Source organism: Odocoileus virginianus, chromosome 29 (assembly GCF_023699985.2).
Source record: "Odocoileus virginianus isolate 20LAN1187 ecotype Illinois chromosome 29, Ovbor_1.2, whole genome shotgun sequence".
Taxonomy (NCBI): Eukaryota; Metazoa; Chordata; class Mammalia; order Artiodactyla; family Cervidae; genus Odocoileus; species Odocoileus virginianus.
Window position 1 is genome coordinate 13,780,124 of NC_069702.1, and position 15,055 is coordinate 13,795,178.

The 15,055-nt window shown below is 55.8% G+C and overlaps 1 protein-coding gene across 1 annotated transcript in view; it reads left to right on the forward strand.

Annotated features, from left to right (window-relative positions):
- Nucleotides 1-10,642, forward strand: part of WFS1 (wolframin ER transmembrane glycoprotein) — a 31,375-nt gene extending 20,733 nt beyond the window's left edge. Inside the window, exons 6-8 of the mRNA XM_020911595.2 lie at nt 923-1,003; nt 1,858-2,003; nt 7,904-10,642. Of these exons, the coding sequence (XP_020767254.2) occupies nt 923-1,003; nt 1,858-2,003; nt 7,904-9,712 (2,036 nt within the window). The 3' untranslated portion in view covers nt 9,713-10,642. The remainder of the gene's footprint in view (nt 1-922; nt 1,004-1,857; nt 2,004-7,903) is intronic.
- Nucleotides 10,643-15,055: the final 4,413 nt, after the last annotated feature.

The following is a 15,055-nucleotide window of genomic DNA, read 5'->3' on the forward strand; positions in this document are numbered from 1 at the left end:
GGCCCCGCCCCATTCCTGCTGCCCCCTCACCCCCATCTGGGCTCACCTGGGCTGCTGTGGCCCCTCTCGGTCACAGCGCCCCCCTCCACTCGTGTTGTCTCGCCCTGTGGTCCAGCCCCTACCTGACCCGACCCTGCAAAGGCCGCCTGGAGCCTGTCATGGGGAGAGCCCAGTGAACGCCTGCTGGGTGTGGGTGTTGGCGGGGGAGTGTGTCAATACTTCAGTCCTGGCTCGGTGTTCACCCACTGAACTGACTTCTGCACCAGGGCCGGGGACACAGGAAGGCCTGCCCAGTGGCCCTGGGGAGCTTGGTCTCTTCCAGGGGAAGATCACACCAAGAGACAATGCCAGCAAAAGTGTCCGGGGGCAGGCTGCACTGATCAGAGAGTGTGCTGAGTCCAGGGCTTGGGGTGTGCCCAGCGGGGCCCGAGTCACCTTGTGATGGAGGTTGAGCAGTGGTGGCTCCAAGGGCTGGCCCTTGCACAGCCCTCCAGGGCTGCATGGAGGACACTGACGAGTTTCTAGGAGTTTGCAGGGGATGGGGCTTCCCTCCTAGCTCAGTTGGGAAAGAATCCGCCTACAATGCAGGAGACCCCGGTTCAATTCCTGGGTTGGGAAGATCCGCTGGAGAAGGGATAGGCTACCCACTCCAGTATTCTTGGGCTTCCCTTGTGGCTCAGCTGGTAAAGAATCCTCTACCTGGGGATTACCTGTGGGAGACCTGGGTTCGATCCTTGGGTTGGAAAGATTCCCTGGAGAAGGGAAAGGCTACCCACTCCAGTATTTTGGCCTGGAGAATTCCACGAAGTGTATAGTCTGTGGGGTCACAAAAAGTCGGACACAACTGAGTGACTTTCACTCACTCACTGCAGGGGATGGGGCAGTCAGCCGGCCTTGACTTTCACTCGCTCTGTCCCTGCAGATGGTGGGGTGCAACCTGGGCCCATCCCCAAGTCCCTGCAGAAGCAGAGACGGGTGCTGGAGCGCTTGGTCAGCAGCGAATGTGAGTACGGCCGCCAGTCCTGTGCTAGCCACACCTTTGGCCATTCTGTCGCCCCCACCACCCTGGGCATCATGTCTCTGGCCCCTAGGGTCTCAGAGGCTGATGGATCTTCCGTCCAGCCCCATTGGGGCTGTTGGTTGGGTGTCGGTGTCCTGGGCTCTGGGATTTGGACCCCACCCACTGGGAGCATATACACTGGAGGGACAAGAGAGCAGTATAACTGTCCCTGATGGAGAAAGAAGGTGGGGGCTGTAATGGATGAGGGTGGGGAGGTGGGTAGCCTGCGAAGGGCAAGGAGGTGGATGCTCCAGGCTGAGTGAGCGAACCTCATTGGCAAAGGCCCTGGGGGCACCCAGCTGGGAGTGGGGGCTGCCCCCAGCATGGGCTGTGAGGAGGTGGGGATGTCAGGCTGAACTTGGGGGTGGGGGGTAATGAAAGTTTGAGCACATGCCTGGCACATAGTAGGCCCTTGGAGGATGTGTGTTGGCTGGAGGGGCTAGTAGGTGGCTGGGCTGCACGGGTCAGGGCCGAAGGGGTAAGGGGGTCAGAGCAACACGGGTGGAAAATGTTCTGAAGAAGGGTCTGCACGGAACCTGGTTCAGGCAGACCCCCAGGGCTTGAAGGGTGAGGGTTGGGGAGAGGGACGCTTCAGGGGAGGGACGGCAGGGTCCCCAAGGCAAGAAGGCCTTGGCAGGCCTGCCTGCCTCTCTCTCCTCTCATCATCCGGGCCCGAGAGGGGTCACCCGACTCCAGCCTGACCCTGGCACAGCTGCTGCCCGCCGCATACCCATCTCCACGGGGTGGCGGTGCTCGCGGTCTCGCCAACCCCACGTGCATCCTCTCCTGTGCTTCAGCCAAGAGCTACATAGCCCTGGACGACTTTGTGGAGATCACCAAGAAGTACGCCAAGGGCATCATCCCCGCCGACCTGTTCCTGCAGGATGACGATGATGACGAGGTGGCGGGCAAGAGTCCCGAGGACTTACCCCTGCGCCTGAAGGTGAGTCCTCGACCTGGGCCACCTGCCCGCCCGGGTGCCCCCCGGGGAGCTGTAGGTGGGAGACCTCGCCCAGCAGGGAACTTCACGGGCTGTGTCGCTTGTCCTGGGGTGGCCTTTGCCCCCAGGTCATCCACGTAACTGCATAAGGATGTGTCCTTGTGAAAGGAAGCCTCCCACACATGCCCAAAATCTGGAGCCAGGGGTCCTGTTGGGGTCAGGTGGGCCCAGTGGTTGCTAGACGTGCACGGTCACCTTCGCATTTTTCCCTGCAAAACGCCGTGTGGGGAGCAGGGTGCCGTACCCTGGAGACCGCTTTCACCTAGACTCCATCCTTTGGAAAGATTGTCCGTTTATGGCCCAGAGGGGAGGTCGGTTCCTCGAAGGTGCCTCCCCCCAAAAGCAAAGTGCGGTCTTGTGTTCAGGAGGGCCCTGCGGTGGTGCCTGTTTATCCGGATCTGCAGGGGTTCTGGGAGCGAGCAGGTGTTGAGAGGGTGGCAGGGGAGGTGACCGAGGGTGACCTGAAGGTGGGTGGGGGTGGGAGGGAGCTCGTGTTTGCTCGCCTCCCGCCAGCGAGCAGCTGTGATGACAAAGGACGAGCATGGCACGTCCAGATCTGTGCCGACAGCCAGGAGTGGCCGCTCGTGCCCCTGGAGTCACAGCTTTTGTTTTCCTGGCCAGTGGTTTGTGACTAAGGGGGCAGATATAAGCCTTGGTGAAGTGTGACCACGCCCCCCCTTCACTGGTTCCCCCAAGTTCAGCTCAGGGGGTTGAATTAGTCATTTGTATTTCCCTTTGCTGAGAGCACTAGGATTTTTAGAAGTCTGGCCACCTGGCCCCAGACAGGTCCATCCCCATGAGTAGCCAAGGGGACCCGGCCAGCACAGGGGTCCTCTGAGCAGACAAAGCATCACAGAGCCCCTGGCATTGGTCCCCCAAAAGTCTGTAGGGTTCTGTGCTTCCCTAGCTCCTGGGCCCATGTGTGACCTGCCCACAGTGCGGTTGGAGTGGGCTGCGGGTGTGTGAGCGGGGTTGGGGCCGGTGATGGGAAGTGTGCTGGTGTGTCCCCATCCCAGACACATTCTCAGCATAAGCCCTGTGCTAGGGGCTGAATATGGAGGCTCCGAAAGCCGCCCTCGTGGGTGGGGAGGCCGCCTCGGGAGCAAGTTCCTTAGAGAAGCTGCAGCCCAGAGGTTGGGTGTGAAGGCCACACTCGGACCAGCGAGCATCCTTAGAGCCCCTGAGGGCAGGTAGGGTGTCGGGGTGAAGGTTCTGAGGCACGGGGTCAGGACGGCCTAGGAACTCAACCAGGAAGTCACTGCTCTTATTGAGGGCCCACCCGGGGGCAGGCCTGGGCTAAGTGTGTTCCAAATGCCATTAGATTTCTTACTAACATGAGAGGAAAGGTGGAGCATTTGCCATGGTTCTTGGCTAAAGAGGAGGTGCCCCCCAAATGCCAGTGAGGGTCAAAGGTGAACGGGTGCTTGAGGGAAGACCCGTGGGCCAGGCGGTCTCGGCCTGGACATCCTAGTTTGCGTTGTCCTGGCATAATTACTAATAATACCTGCTTTCGAAAACATATCATTTTGGACAGCAAGTTATGTCACGTTCTGTACAGGTGACAAGCTCAGTGCTGTAAGATGTCTGAAACTCCTTTTTGTGAAAAAGAGATTTAAAGTATCCTGACAAGAAATAAGGCTATTTGTTTTGTTTTTACATTTTTTGCAATAGTCGTTAGAGCCCTTCGATTGCTTCACAATTTATCTCATTAAAAGTATTTTTGAGGGCTTCCTCGTGGCTCAGTGGTAAAGAATCTGCCTGCCAATGCAGAGGACACAGGTTCAGTCTCTGATCCGGGAAGATCCCACGTGCTGTGGAGCAACTTAACCCGCAAGTGGAACTACTGAAGCTCGTTCACTTAGAAGCCTGTGTTTCACAACAAGAGAGGCCACTGCAATGAGAAGCCCACGAACTGCAATGAAGAGTAGCCCCTGATGCCTGCAACTAGAGAAAAAAGCCCAGGCAGAAACAAAAGACACATCTCAGCCAAAAAAAAAAAAGTATTTTGGAAAAGAGAGAATGAATCAGAGCAGAATGAATCTCCTGGAACTCAAAGCTGTCCCAGCCTTTATTAACCACCCTCCGGGAACAGAGAAGGGGCACGTGCCTGGGGAGGGCCCGGCACCCCCACTGGAAAGTGCCAGATACCCCTCTGCAAGCCAACGTGACCCCCAGAGACGTTCCAGGCTCCAGGCTTCTCCAGCCTTTGTGACAGATGAAACCTTCTTAAAGATGGATTCAGAAATGTCTTAAAATCATAATAGTGTTTGCGTCACATTATTGAAAGTCCAGCACGTGGACGTTGGCTCAGGTCCCTGCAGGGTCTCAGTGAACCAGCCTGGACCCTCTGAGCGAGCTCTGGCCTCCTTGGTTGGCTGCCCAGGTCGGTACCAGGCAGTTCTCTTCGGTCTCTCACGTCAGCCAAGCGTGTCTGGGGTGACCCCTGCTGGTAACCGCAGCCCCTGGTCAGGGTGCCCTCTCCTGTCCTGTCATGAACGACTCCCTGCTCGCTTTTTAAAAACTTCTTTCCTGCTCGAAGTAGAGTTCACTTTAATTTGCTTGGACTGCCTCTACCGAAAAGATTTCTAGTCTCACAAATTGGTGGGGCCCTAAGTAGTAAGGCTTGGGTAGAAGTGACAGGGGACAGAATGGGGACCTTAAAAGGAGAGCTCTGGTCACGGCGGCCACGGGGCTCACTCTGTCGGCAGAGGTCAGCACTGTTGGACTTCAGGTTCTAGAAGCTTCGTTGTCTTTCAGATGTTCTCTCAACCATGTGATTGTGTGGTCTCAATGGCAAAAAAAAAAAAAAAACCCACCAATAATGTGAATGGTTTTGAGCTTTAGGAAGAGTTTCAGGTTAATTTTAAGGTGCCAGCTAACTGGGGTGCCTCCAGGCCAGCTCCCCCAAAGCTGCTCAGCACTGTGCAGAGAGAGAACAGAGATGAGAACAGGAGCTCTGGGTGCCTCTCGTCTGTCTGGTTAGTGAGGCCCCGTCCACAGGGATTAGCCGAGCAGACAGCGGCTGACGCATGCACAGGCTCTTTGCATTGCTAATGTTTTAGCTGGTGTGTCTGGTTTTTGGCCGAAGGCGCTCCTCCTGGAGAGCTGGAGCAGGTTCTTTTTGGCTTGCTGTCTGGCAAGTGTCAGATGTGTGGGTGATACCACTCTAATGGCAGAAAGTGAAAATAAACTAAAGAGCCTCTTGATGAAGGTGGAAGACGAGAATTAAAAAGCTGGCTTGAAACTCAACATTTAAAAAACATGGGATCATGGCACTCGGTCCCATCACTTCGTGGCAAATAGAAGGGGAAAAATTGGAAGGAGTGACAGGTTTTATTTCTTGGGCTCCAAAATCACTGCGGATGGTGACTGCAGCCATGAAATTAAAAGACACTTGCTCCTTGGAAAGAAAGCTATGACAATCCTTGACAGCGTATTAAAAAGCAGAGACATCACTTTGCTGACAAAGGTCTGGATAGTCAAATCTATGGTTTTTCCAGTAGACATGTGTGGGTGTGAGAGTTGGATCATAAAGAAGGCTGAGAGGTGAAGAATTGATGCTTTAGAATTGTGGTGTTGGAGAAGACTCTTGAGAGCCCCTTGGACTGCAAGGAGATCAAACCAGTCAATCCTATAGGAAATCAACCCTGAATATTCATAGGAAGGACTGTTGCTGAAGCTCTAATACTTTGACTGCCTAATGGGAAGAGCTGACTCATTGGAAAAGACCTTGATGCTCGGAAAGACTGAGGGCAAAAGGAGAACGGGATGACAGAGGACAAGACGGTTGGATGGCATCACTGAATCAATGGACATGAATTTGAGCAAATTCCAGGAGATAGTGGAGGTCAGGGGAACCTGGTGTGCTGCTGGTGTGCTGCAGTCCAGGGGGTCTCTGGCATCTTAAAAGTCAGGGGGAACCTGACTTAGCAACTGACCAACAACAAGTGTCAGAAGTCCCCACCAAGGCTGACTTTATGGTATCCAAAGTTCCTTGGTACCCCCTCCAGACAGGGTGAGCACTGGGTCTCCTCCTGGGGAAGCTGGTTCCAGTGAGCTGGGGGAGCCCTGAGCTGGTTTGTTGGTTTCATCATTTTCTTGCTTGTTCTGAAACAGAGGGTAAGTGGACTGTCAGTTAAATGAGGAGGAATGCAGCTCTTTGAACATATACAAGTGGGGTTTCCCAGGTGGCTCAGTTGTAAAAGAACCCGTCTGCCAATGCAAGAGACTCGAGAGATACTGATTCGATCCCTGGGTCAGGAAGATCCCCTGGAGCAACCCCATCCAGTGTTCTTGCCTAGAGAATCCCATGGACAGAGGAGCCTGGCGGGCTATAGTCCATGGGTTTGCACAGTCAGACACAGCTGAGCATGCATGCACTCCCTCATGTGGGTGTCTATAGAAGTGCACACACACATGTTGTTAAACACTCCTGTTTCCCCTGTAAGCCCAGGTCCCTCTTATCTGGAAAACTCACTCTGCCAGCTCCTCCTGGCTGTCCTGGTCATCCAGTGTTGACACCCCAGCCTCTTGGGCAGATGACGGCCACACCCATGTTGCCACTCAGTTGTGCTCACCCAGGATCCCAGCTCCTCCTCTGCCCTTGTGTTCACGGGGCAGAAGGAGCGTGTCCCCAGGACATAGATGGAGGCGGTGCCGCCCACCTCACCCTGTTACTGACCGGGCTTCTGTCACATTGCCCCTCAAATGGGCTGTGGGCTCAGCTGGGCTTTCCTGCCCCCACGTGGGTGTTCCTCACAAGGACCGCCCCTCTTCAGTGTGGTCCATGCCCCTGACCTTGCGTGAGCCCTAGCACAGTCATGGACACGTTCTCTTCTCAGCTCCCTCAGCTTCTCTCCCATCTCCTCCCCAGGGCCCTGGTGGAGCTGAGAGCCTCAGGGATTCTGTATAGAGGACCAGGCAGGTGTGGGGGCCACCCTGGGTGGCAGGATTGTCCCTGCCTCCTGCCCGAAGCTGGTCCTCCCCTCACCTCCCTGCCAGCCCCTCATTCCTCTTCTCTTATGGGAAAGGACGAGGGTTTCCGCTGCCCTTTGCTCTGTGTACAGTCTGTGGGGGGGCGGTGGGTGGGACTCAAGGCAGGGAGCAGGGCTCCCCTGGGGGCTGTGTGTGTGTTCTGAGCACACGGGTATGCAGGGGTGGGTGGTGCAGGCGGCGGGTGTCGGGGCTCCTGCTGCAGTGAAAATGTCGCATCAGCCCTGTTACAGCTGAATCATTTCCATTCACGTGGTACAAACTCTCCTTTCTGGAGTCCCCGCTCCTGGGATGGGCAGGGCCCAGGGTAGGCTGGTAAAGCAGCACTTCCCCCCTTGGTGGATCACCCCCCACCCCTGCCCTGATCCACCAGAGGCAGAGGCTCGGGAGGTGAAGTCCTCATCACAGGGGTGGCTGAGATGCAAGTAGCCTGGTCCTCTGTTGTCTTTGCAAGTGTGAGGCCCCATGGGGACAGAAGAGGGGGCCAGGAGGGCACCTTGAGGCACCCAAGATCTTGGAGGGAAGACCGGCACTCATGAGCCTGGAGACCTTTGTGGACAGTCAGGGGTCAGGGATGGGCAGCAGGTAGAGGGCAGACCCTGCAGGACTGGGTAGAATCGAGGGCAGGTTTGTAGGGACCACGTGGAGCATCACCACCTGAAGAGAGAGCTACAGGTGGAAGGACTTTGCAGACCGAGGGACCAGCCATGGGTTGAAACATTGGGTGTGTTCACTTGGCCCAGGGTCAGGCCTTGGTTTCGGGGAGAACAGAAGGGCTAACGGGGAGCAGTGACACGGCACAGAGTGGTCCGGGTTCTAACGCCCCTCCTTCGTCTCCACCCCTCTCCCAGGTGGTCAAGTACCCCTTGCACGTCATCATGGAGCTCAAGGAGTACCTGATCGACCTGGCGTCCCGGGCGGGCGTGCACTGGCTGTCCACCCTCGTGCCCACCCACCACATCAACGCCCTGGTCTTCTTCTTCATCATCAGCAACCTCACCATCGACTTCTTCGCCTTCTTTGTGCCCCTGGTCGTCTTCTACCTGTCCTTCGTCTCCATGGTCATCTGCACCCTCAAGGTTTTCCAGGACAGCAAGGCCTGGGAGAGCTTCCGCGCACTCACCAGCCTGCTCCTGCGCTTCGAGCCCAACCTGGACGTGGAGCAGGCCGAGGGGAACTTCGGCTGGAACCACCTGGAGCCCTACGTCCACTTCCTGCTGTCCGTCTTCTTCGTCATCTTCTCCTTCCCCATCGCCAGCAAGGACTACATGCCCTGCTCGGAGCTGGCCGTCGTGTCGGTCTTCTTCACGGTCACCAGCTACATGAGCCTGAGCACCTCGGCCGAGCCCTACACCAGGAGAGCCCTGCTGACCGAAGTGGCGGCCGGCCTGCTCTCTCTGCTGCCCACCGTGCCCGTCGACTGGCGCTACCTGAAGCTCCTGGGCCAGACCTTCTTCACGGTGCCCGTGGGCCACTTGGTCGTGCTGAACGTGAGCGTGCCCTGCCTGTTGTACGTCTACCTGCTCTATCTGTTCCTCCGCATGGCCCAGCTGAGGAACTTCAAAGGCACCTACTGCTACCTGGTCCCTTACCTGGTCTGCTTCATGTGGTGCGAGCTGTCGGTGGTCCTCCTGCTCGAGTCCACCGGCCTGGGGCTGGTGCGGGCCTCCGTGGGCTACTTCCTCTTCCTCTTCGCTCTCCCCATCCTGGTGTTCGGCCTGGCACTGATGGGCGTGGTGCAGCTGGCCCGCTGGTTCGTGTCCCTGGAGCTCACCAAGATCGCCGTCACCCTGGCGCTCTGCAGCGTCCCCCTGCTGGCCCGCTGGTGGACCAAGGCCAACTTCTCGGTGGTGGGGATGGTCAGGTCCCTGACGCGGAGCTCCGTGGTCAAGCTCATCCTGGTGTGGCTCACGGCCATCGTGCTGTTCTGCTGGTTCTACCTGTACCGCTCGGAGGGCATGAAGGTCTACAACTCCACGCTGACCTGGCCGCAGTACGGCTTCCTGTGCGGGCCGCGGGCCTGGAAGGAGACCAACATGGCCCGCACCCAGATCCTTTGCAGCCACCTGGAGGGCCACCGGGTCACGTGGACCGGCCGCTTCAAGTACGTGCGCGTGACCGAGATCGACAACAGTGCCGAGTCGGCCGTCCACATGCTGCCGCTCTTCCTGGGCGACTGGCTGCGCTGCCTCTACGGCGAGGCCTACCCGTCCTGTAGCCCCGGCAACGTCTCCACGGCCGAGGAGGAGCTCTGCCGCCTCAAGCTCCTGGCCAAGCACCCGTGCCACATGAAGAGGTTCGACCGCTACAAGTTCGAGATCACGGTGGGCATGCCCTACAGCAGCGCCAACGGCACGCGCGGGCCCGAGGAGGACGACGTCACCAAGGACATCGTGCTGCGGGCCAGCAGCGAGTTCAAGGACGTGCTCCTTCACCTGCGCCAGGGCAGCGTCATCGAGTTCAGCACCGTCCTGGAGGGCCGCCTGGGCAGCAAGTGGCCTGTCTTCGAGCTCAAGGCCATCAGCTGCCTCAATTGCATGGCGCAGCTGGCGCCCGCCCGGCGGCACGTGAAGGTCGAACAGGACTGGCGGAGCACCGCGCACGGGGCCGTCAAGTTCGCCTTCGACTTCTTCTTCTTCCCCTTCCTGTCGGCGGCCTGAGGACGCGTCCCCTGCAGGAGCAGCAGTTGCGCGTGGCTGCCAGGACCTCTCCCGTGTGCACACCCCCCCCCCCCAGGCTGGATGGCGCAACACTCATCTGTGTGTGTGTGTGTGTGCGTGTGCAAACACAGGGCTTCGGAGACCCTCAGTCGCTCGCAGTCAGCTCACACTTCCGCAAACTGGCTGACCGCTGTAGCTCTGTCCACCCTGAGCACCTGGCGTGGTTGGAAATTGCATGCACAGCCTCCACCCGTAGCCCCAACCTGTCCGCGTGCAGCTGGTGTGTCAGCCAGACTAGGATTCCGGCGCCCGGAAAGCACTTTACAGACACTTGTTGTCCCTCCTGCACCGCCTCCACGCACGCCCCCAGCCCCTCACTTACTTCCGTTTGAGTTTGTTATTTGAGGAACCAGTAGTGCTGCTGTGTAAACTTGATAGCCTTTCTTATTTATTTGATCGTTGCTAAGCCTTGACAGCTGTTCTCCGAGCCCAGGGGCCTGCAGAGCTGCTCTGTCACGTGGCCGGGGCCCTGCCTGATTCTGAGATGGAGGCCACGTGGGCAGAAGCCCCGAGCTCTGCATGTCACAGCCTGCGTGCCGCGAGGCTCTCCTGTCTGGTGGGTAGAGGGTGAGTTTTTCAGGGTCTTGCCTGAATCCACAGGGACCATCCCTGGGTAGATGCGGGTTTGATCCCTGGACTAGGAAGACTCCCTGGAGAATGAAATGACTTGGTACTCCAGTACTCTTGCCTGGAGTATCCCATGGACAGAGGGCCCTGGTGGGCTACAGTCCATGGGTTCGCAGAGAGTTGGAAATCATGGAATCTGGATTGCAAACCCTTCCCAGTGCTCAGAAAAGCTAGACCGTGTTCAGAGCCAGAAAGCAGACAGTCAAGGTCCTGAAGCAACCGAAATAAAAGCCTTTGATGAAATTTGCTGTCCTTTAAGTCGTTTTTTTAAGCACACGCTAGAGAGTCAGCAGGTGTCTACATTACTCAGCACTCAATTACGTACAAGTACAGTTTGAGTTACAAAGAGCAGAAGTCTCAATAAGCAGCCCCAGCCCCACTTGGCCAGGGACCCCACCACCCAGCTGTCCACTCAGGCCTTACTAGGTGTGAAGTGCACATGGTTACAATGATTTGAGAAACTCAAAACACTGCCGAGAGGGTTCATACATGGTTGTTCGTGACTCAGTAGCTGCCGCCTTGTTCAGGAGTGTGTTGTTTGAAACCATATCCTGTGTTCAGAGATGAATGATGATAATCCCATAGCATTATCATCGGAACTTGAGCCATGTGGGCGGGGGGAGCGGCTAGAGCAGCTTGGGGTCCCTCAGAAACCTTAGCGCCCTGGGTGGGGGTGCCTGTCTGTCCGGGTCCCTTGGGCAGGAGGACGTGTCCGCCTGGGTCCCTCTAGTCCCTGGCAACCTCCCCTGCCCCCTAGTGGGCCGTGCCCCCACCCAGTGAGCAGCAGGTCCAGTTCGTTGTGTGGTCAGGAAACCTGCAGTTGTTCACACATGCATCTGTGGTCAGGAGTTGGTTCAGGGAGCGGCTGCCTCCGTTCTGAAGACGCATCTCAGCATGGTGATCGGCAGGTGTGTCCTTGTACAGCCAACCCTTCCTGTTTTGTCCTCCAGCGTGGTCAGGCCTGCCTGAGATCCCACGTGTTGGGAGGTGCTCGGGGGGGCAGTGGCCCTCTGAGCTGTGTGTTTGCTCCCAGGTTTCTTTGCAGGCAGTGAGATGAGGTTAAAGGTCAGCCCCACCCCTCTTCTGATCTGGAGGTTTGCGAGGCCCTGAAATGAGTTCATAGTTCAACTTTGGCTCCCAGACTCCTCACGGATGGTCCAGTCGGGGAGAGCGGGGTAGGCGGAGCTGCCTGGTTTTCTGAGTGAATGCAGATGACCTCATCTCATCCTCCCTGGGCTGGGGAAGTCCTGTGACAACACTGATCCACAGAAAACAGGTTCGGGAGAGGAGGTCACACTGAACAACGGGGTCAGAATTAGACCGTGGTCCCCTGGGCCACGCTGTTACTCTGCTCCCCAGCAGAGCTGCCCCCTAGGAGCAGAAGGTGGTGTGGTCTCATGGTGGGGATTGCCCTGAATCGGCCGTTCAGCCCCTGTCCCCAGGTTCTAGCGTCCTGATCTATAAAATGGTGTCTGGGTTAGGTCAGTGGTTTGTAAAATTACTGGGTTGGCCAAAATATTCACTTGGGGTTTTCCATAGGAGGGTACAGAAAAACCTGGACAGACTTTTTGGTCAACCCAATATCTAGCAATGAAACCCTTTTTTAAAAATTAGATGTACAGAACTCCAAGTGAAAACAGTGTTACATTTGTAAGTTTTGGTGTAACCTACATAGCAGACAAGAAAGGAGGCCACCCGGCTGGTTCGAACCCCTTGTCCCAGCTGTGTGACCTCGGACAGTTTCACCCTTTCCAGGCCTCCGGTGCCTCTTCTATGACTTGGGAATGTAAGAGGGCTGGCCTCTGGTTGTTTTTACGGACTAGGCTAGTTAATTTTATTGCAGGGTGGTCACAATAGTGTCAGGCACTAGTAAATACTCATTTGTGAATGTTTTAAACATAGTTAAACATTGATGGGACTTCAGAACAGATTATAACAGAACCTTATACAGGCCCTTGGGCTTCTCAGGTGACTCAGAGGTAAAGAATCCACTTGCAATGCAAGAGTTGCGGGTTCAATCCTGGAGATGTGAGTTCAACCCCAGGTCCATCCCCTGGAGAAGGAAATGGCAGCCCACTCCAGTATTCTTGCCTGGAAAGTTCCATGGACAGAGGAGCCTGGCAGGCTACAGTCCATGGGGTTGCCAAAGAGTCAGATATGACTGAGCTCACACATACACACGTATAAGCCCTCACCAGAAGAATGTCCCTTCCAGCTTTTTAAAAACTTAACCTTTATGAAAATAATTCATGTTTAGCTGAACAGAACTTAATGGAGTGGCTGAATCCCAACAGGAGCCTGGTGTTGGATGGGGCTCTGTCTATACCCCCTCCCCCAACACCACACCCCCTGGGACCCTCCGTCCCACCTTTCTCTCTGCCTCACGACTTTAATTCCTCATGACTACACATCCAGAAAAGGTTGGCTGGTACGTGTGGCTTATGATCTCAAACATTCCTTATTTAACCTAACTAATGAGCTTTGGATGCGTCGCTGCCGCCCTCGAACAAATATTTATGGCACTGTGATGCTGAGCAGATGTTGTAATTCCACAGTTTGAGTCAAACCCAAGTCCCACCCTCGGGAAAATCACCCAAGTCAGATGTGAGTGGGCCCCTGATTCAGTTAGAAGTGCCTCCCTGCCTTCACACACAGGAAGTGCTGTGGGGCCCCAGAGAGGGTGGAACTCCAGCCTAGGGTGGGAGACGGGGCTGTGGGGTCTGCCCTGTTTTGATAAGAAGGGGAAGGGTTGGATTCGGCGAGGTCAGAGGAAGACTGTTCAACCTTCAGGGCACTCATCAGGGCCTCAGGCATCACCCTGGACGCCGGGGGTCCCAGAGGATGAAGCCTGGGGTCCAAAGGCCAGGGTGGGATTGAGTCTTGGTCCTGGAGGCAGCTGCAGCCCCTCTCTTGGCTCTGAAGCCAGGGTCTTGGTATAAGGTCAGGGCTGAACTCAGGAAAATGGACCTGAGGGCCCTTTCAGGTACAGTGTGGAGGAGGAAAGGGACAGTGGAAACCATCCCCAGTTCCCCAGCAGACCTGGCTGGCTGGCCCTTCAGAGGCAGACGCTGCTTCTTTGGACAGTTTCCATGGGACTGTAAACATCAGAAGGCCCTTGGCCCCTGTGGTCCTGAGAATCCCTGGCCTGTTCACCATCCTTCTTTCCTGTTGATAAACAGACTGCTGCCTGCAGGGCCCAGGACCAGATGGTAGACACATGGAGGGATTTACAGAGGTCAGGCTGTTGGGAGCAAAGACTCCTGCTGCAAGGAGGACCTAGGTCCCTGCGCATCACTATGGGTCTGGCACTTTGTGAGGCTGTTTGGTCCTGGGAACCAGGTCCCATGACCTGCCACCTGACCTCCCAAACATATACACGTGAGAATTAAAGGTTCATGTTTGTGTTGTATGGACTTGGTCAAAGTTACACGGCTAGGAGGTGGCAGAGCTGGACAGAACCAAAGCCTGTTCTTTTTACAGAGCCGTTAAGAAACCACCATTTACCTGGGCCATAAAATCCCTCTTCAGAACAGAGGGGTCACCCTTAGACCTGCTAGGGAAGAACTGTGCTGACTGCAGGGGCCACCAGCAAATTACCCCATGTCTGAGCACCACAGGGGCCTTCCCCATCTCTGGGTCTGCAATGTGGTGGGGTGGGGAGTGGGGTCTCATGATCTACCATGAAACCATCACAGCCTTTGTGCTGCACAGGGAAGACGCTGTTGAGGCCTGGAGAGGGTTTGGTACCGGTTTCCCATACAGTGCGGTGAAACCACCAAATGCCAGAACTTGGAGGAGCATCTTTCACGGAACCTTCCCTATCCATCTTCTCTGGGGGTGCAGAGCAGTATCAGAAAGACTGCCCTCAAAAAAAAAAAAATATTAAAAAATAAAGAAAGACTGCCCTCCTTTTGTGGACATGCCTCTAAAGACCAATTCTTCAGGACTTCCCTGGTGGTCCAGTGGTTAAGAATTCGCCTTCCAATGCAGGGGAACACAGGTTTGATCCCTGGTCTGGAGACTAAGATCCCACATGAAAAAGTTAAAGAAACAGTGAAAGTCCTTAGTCGTGTCCGACTCTTTGCAACCCCATGGACTGTAGCCCGCCAGGCCCCTCTGTCCATGGGGATTCTCCAGGCAAGAATACTGTGCTGTGGTCCAAATTAAGCCCGTGCCCGCAACTACTGAGCCTGCGTGCTCTAGAGCCCGCTCACCACAGCATGGAAAGCCTGTGTTCCACAAGGAAGACCCCGTGCAGCCAAAAAAAAAAAAAAAAAGACCAATTCTTCAACATTCACGTATCAAATGCTCTTTTCTTTTTTTTTTCATTTCCATTCCTGTATCCTGATCACATCTCATGCAACTGCAAAAACTCAAATTTCTCCAAGTACCTATTTCAAAGTTGTCCATAAAGCAGGACCTTGTCTTTCCTGAATGTGCTGTGAGACAACAGAATCCTTTAAGCCTCCCAATTCCCGATCTGCACGTCTGGGTATCAGGGTTGAAGCCACGCCAGCCTGCTGTGAGCACATGAACCACTCTGTGAAGCTCTGGGAGAGCGCACTTGGGCTGGCTGGGTCTCCACCTGGGGACCGATGCCGTTCAGTCATCATGAAAAGAAAAGAGTGTTCATTTGTTCAACAAATTGGTGAAGAG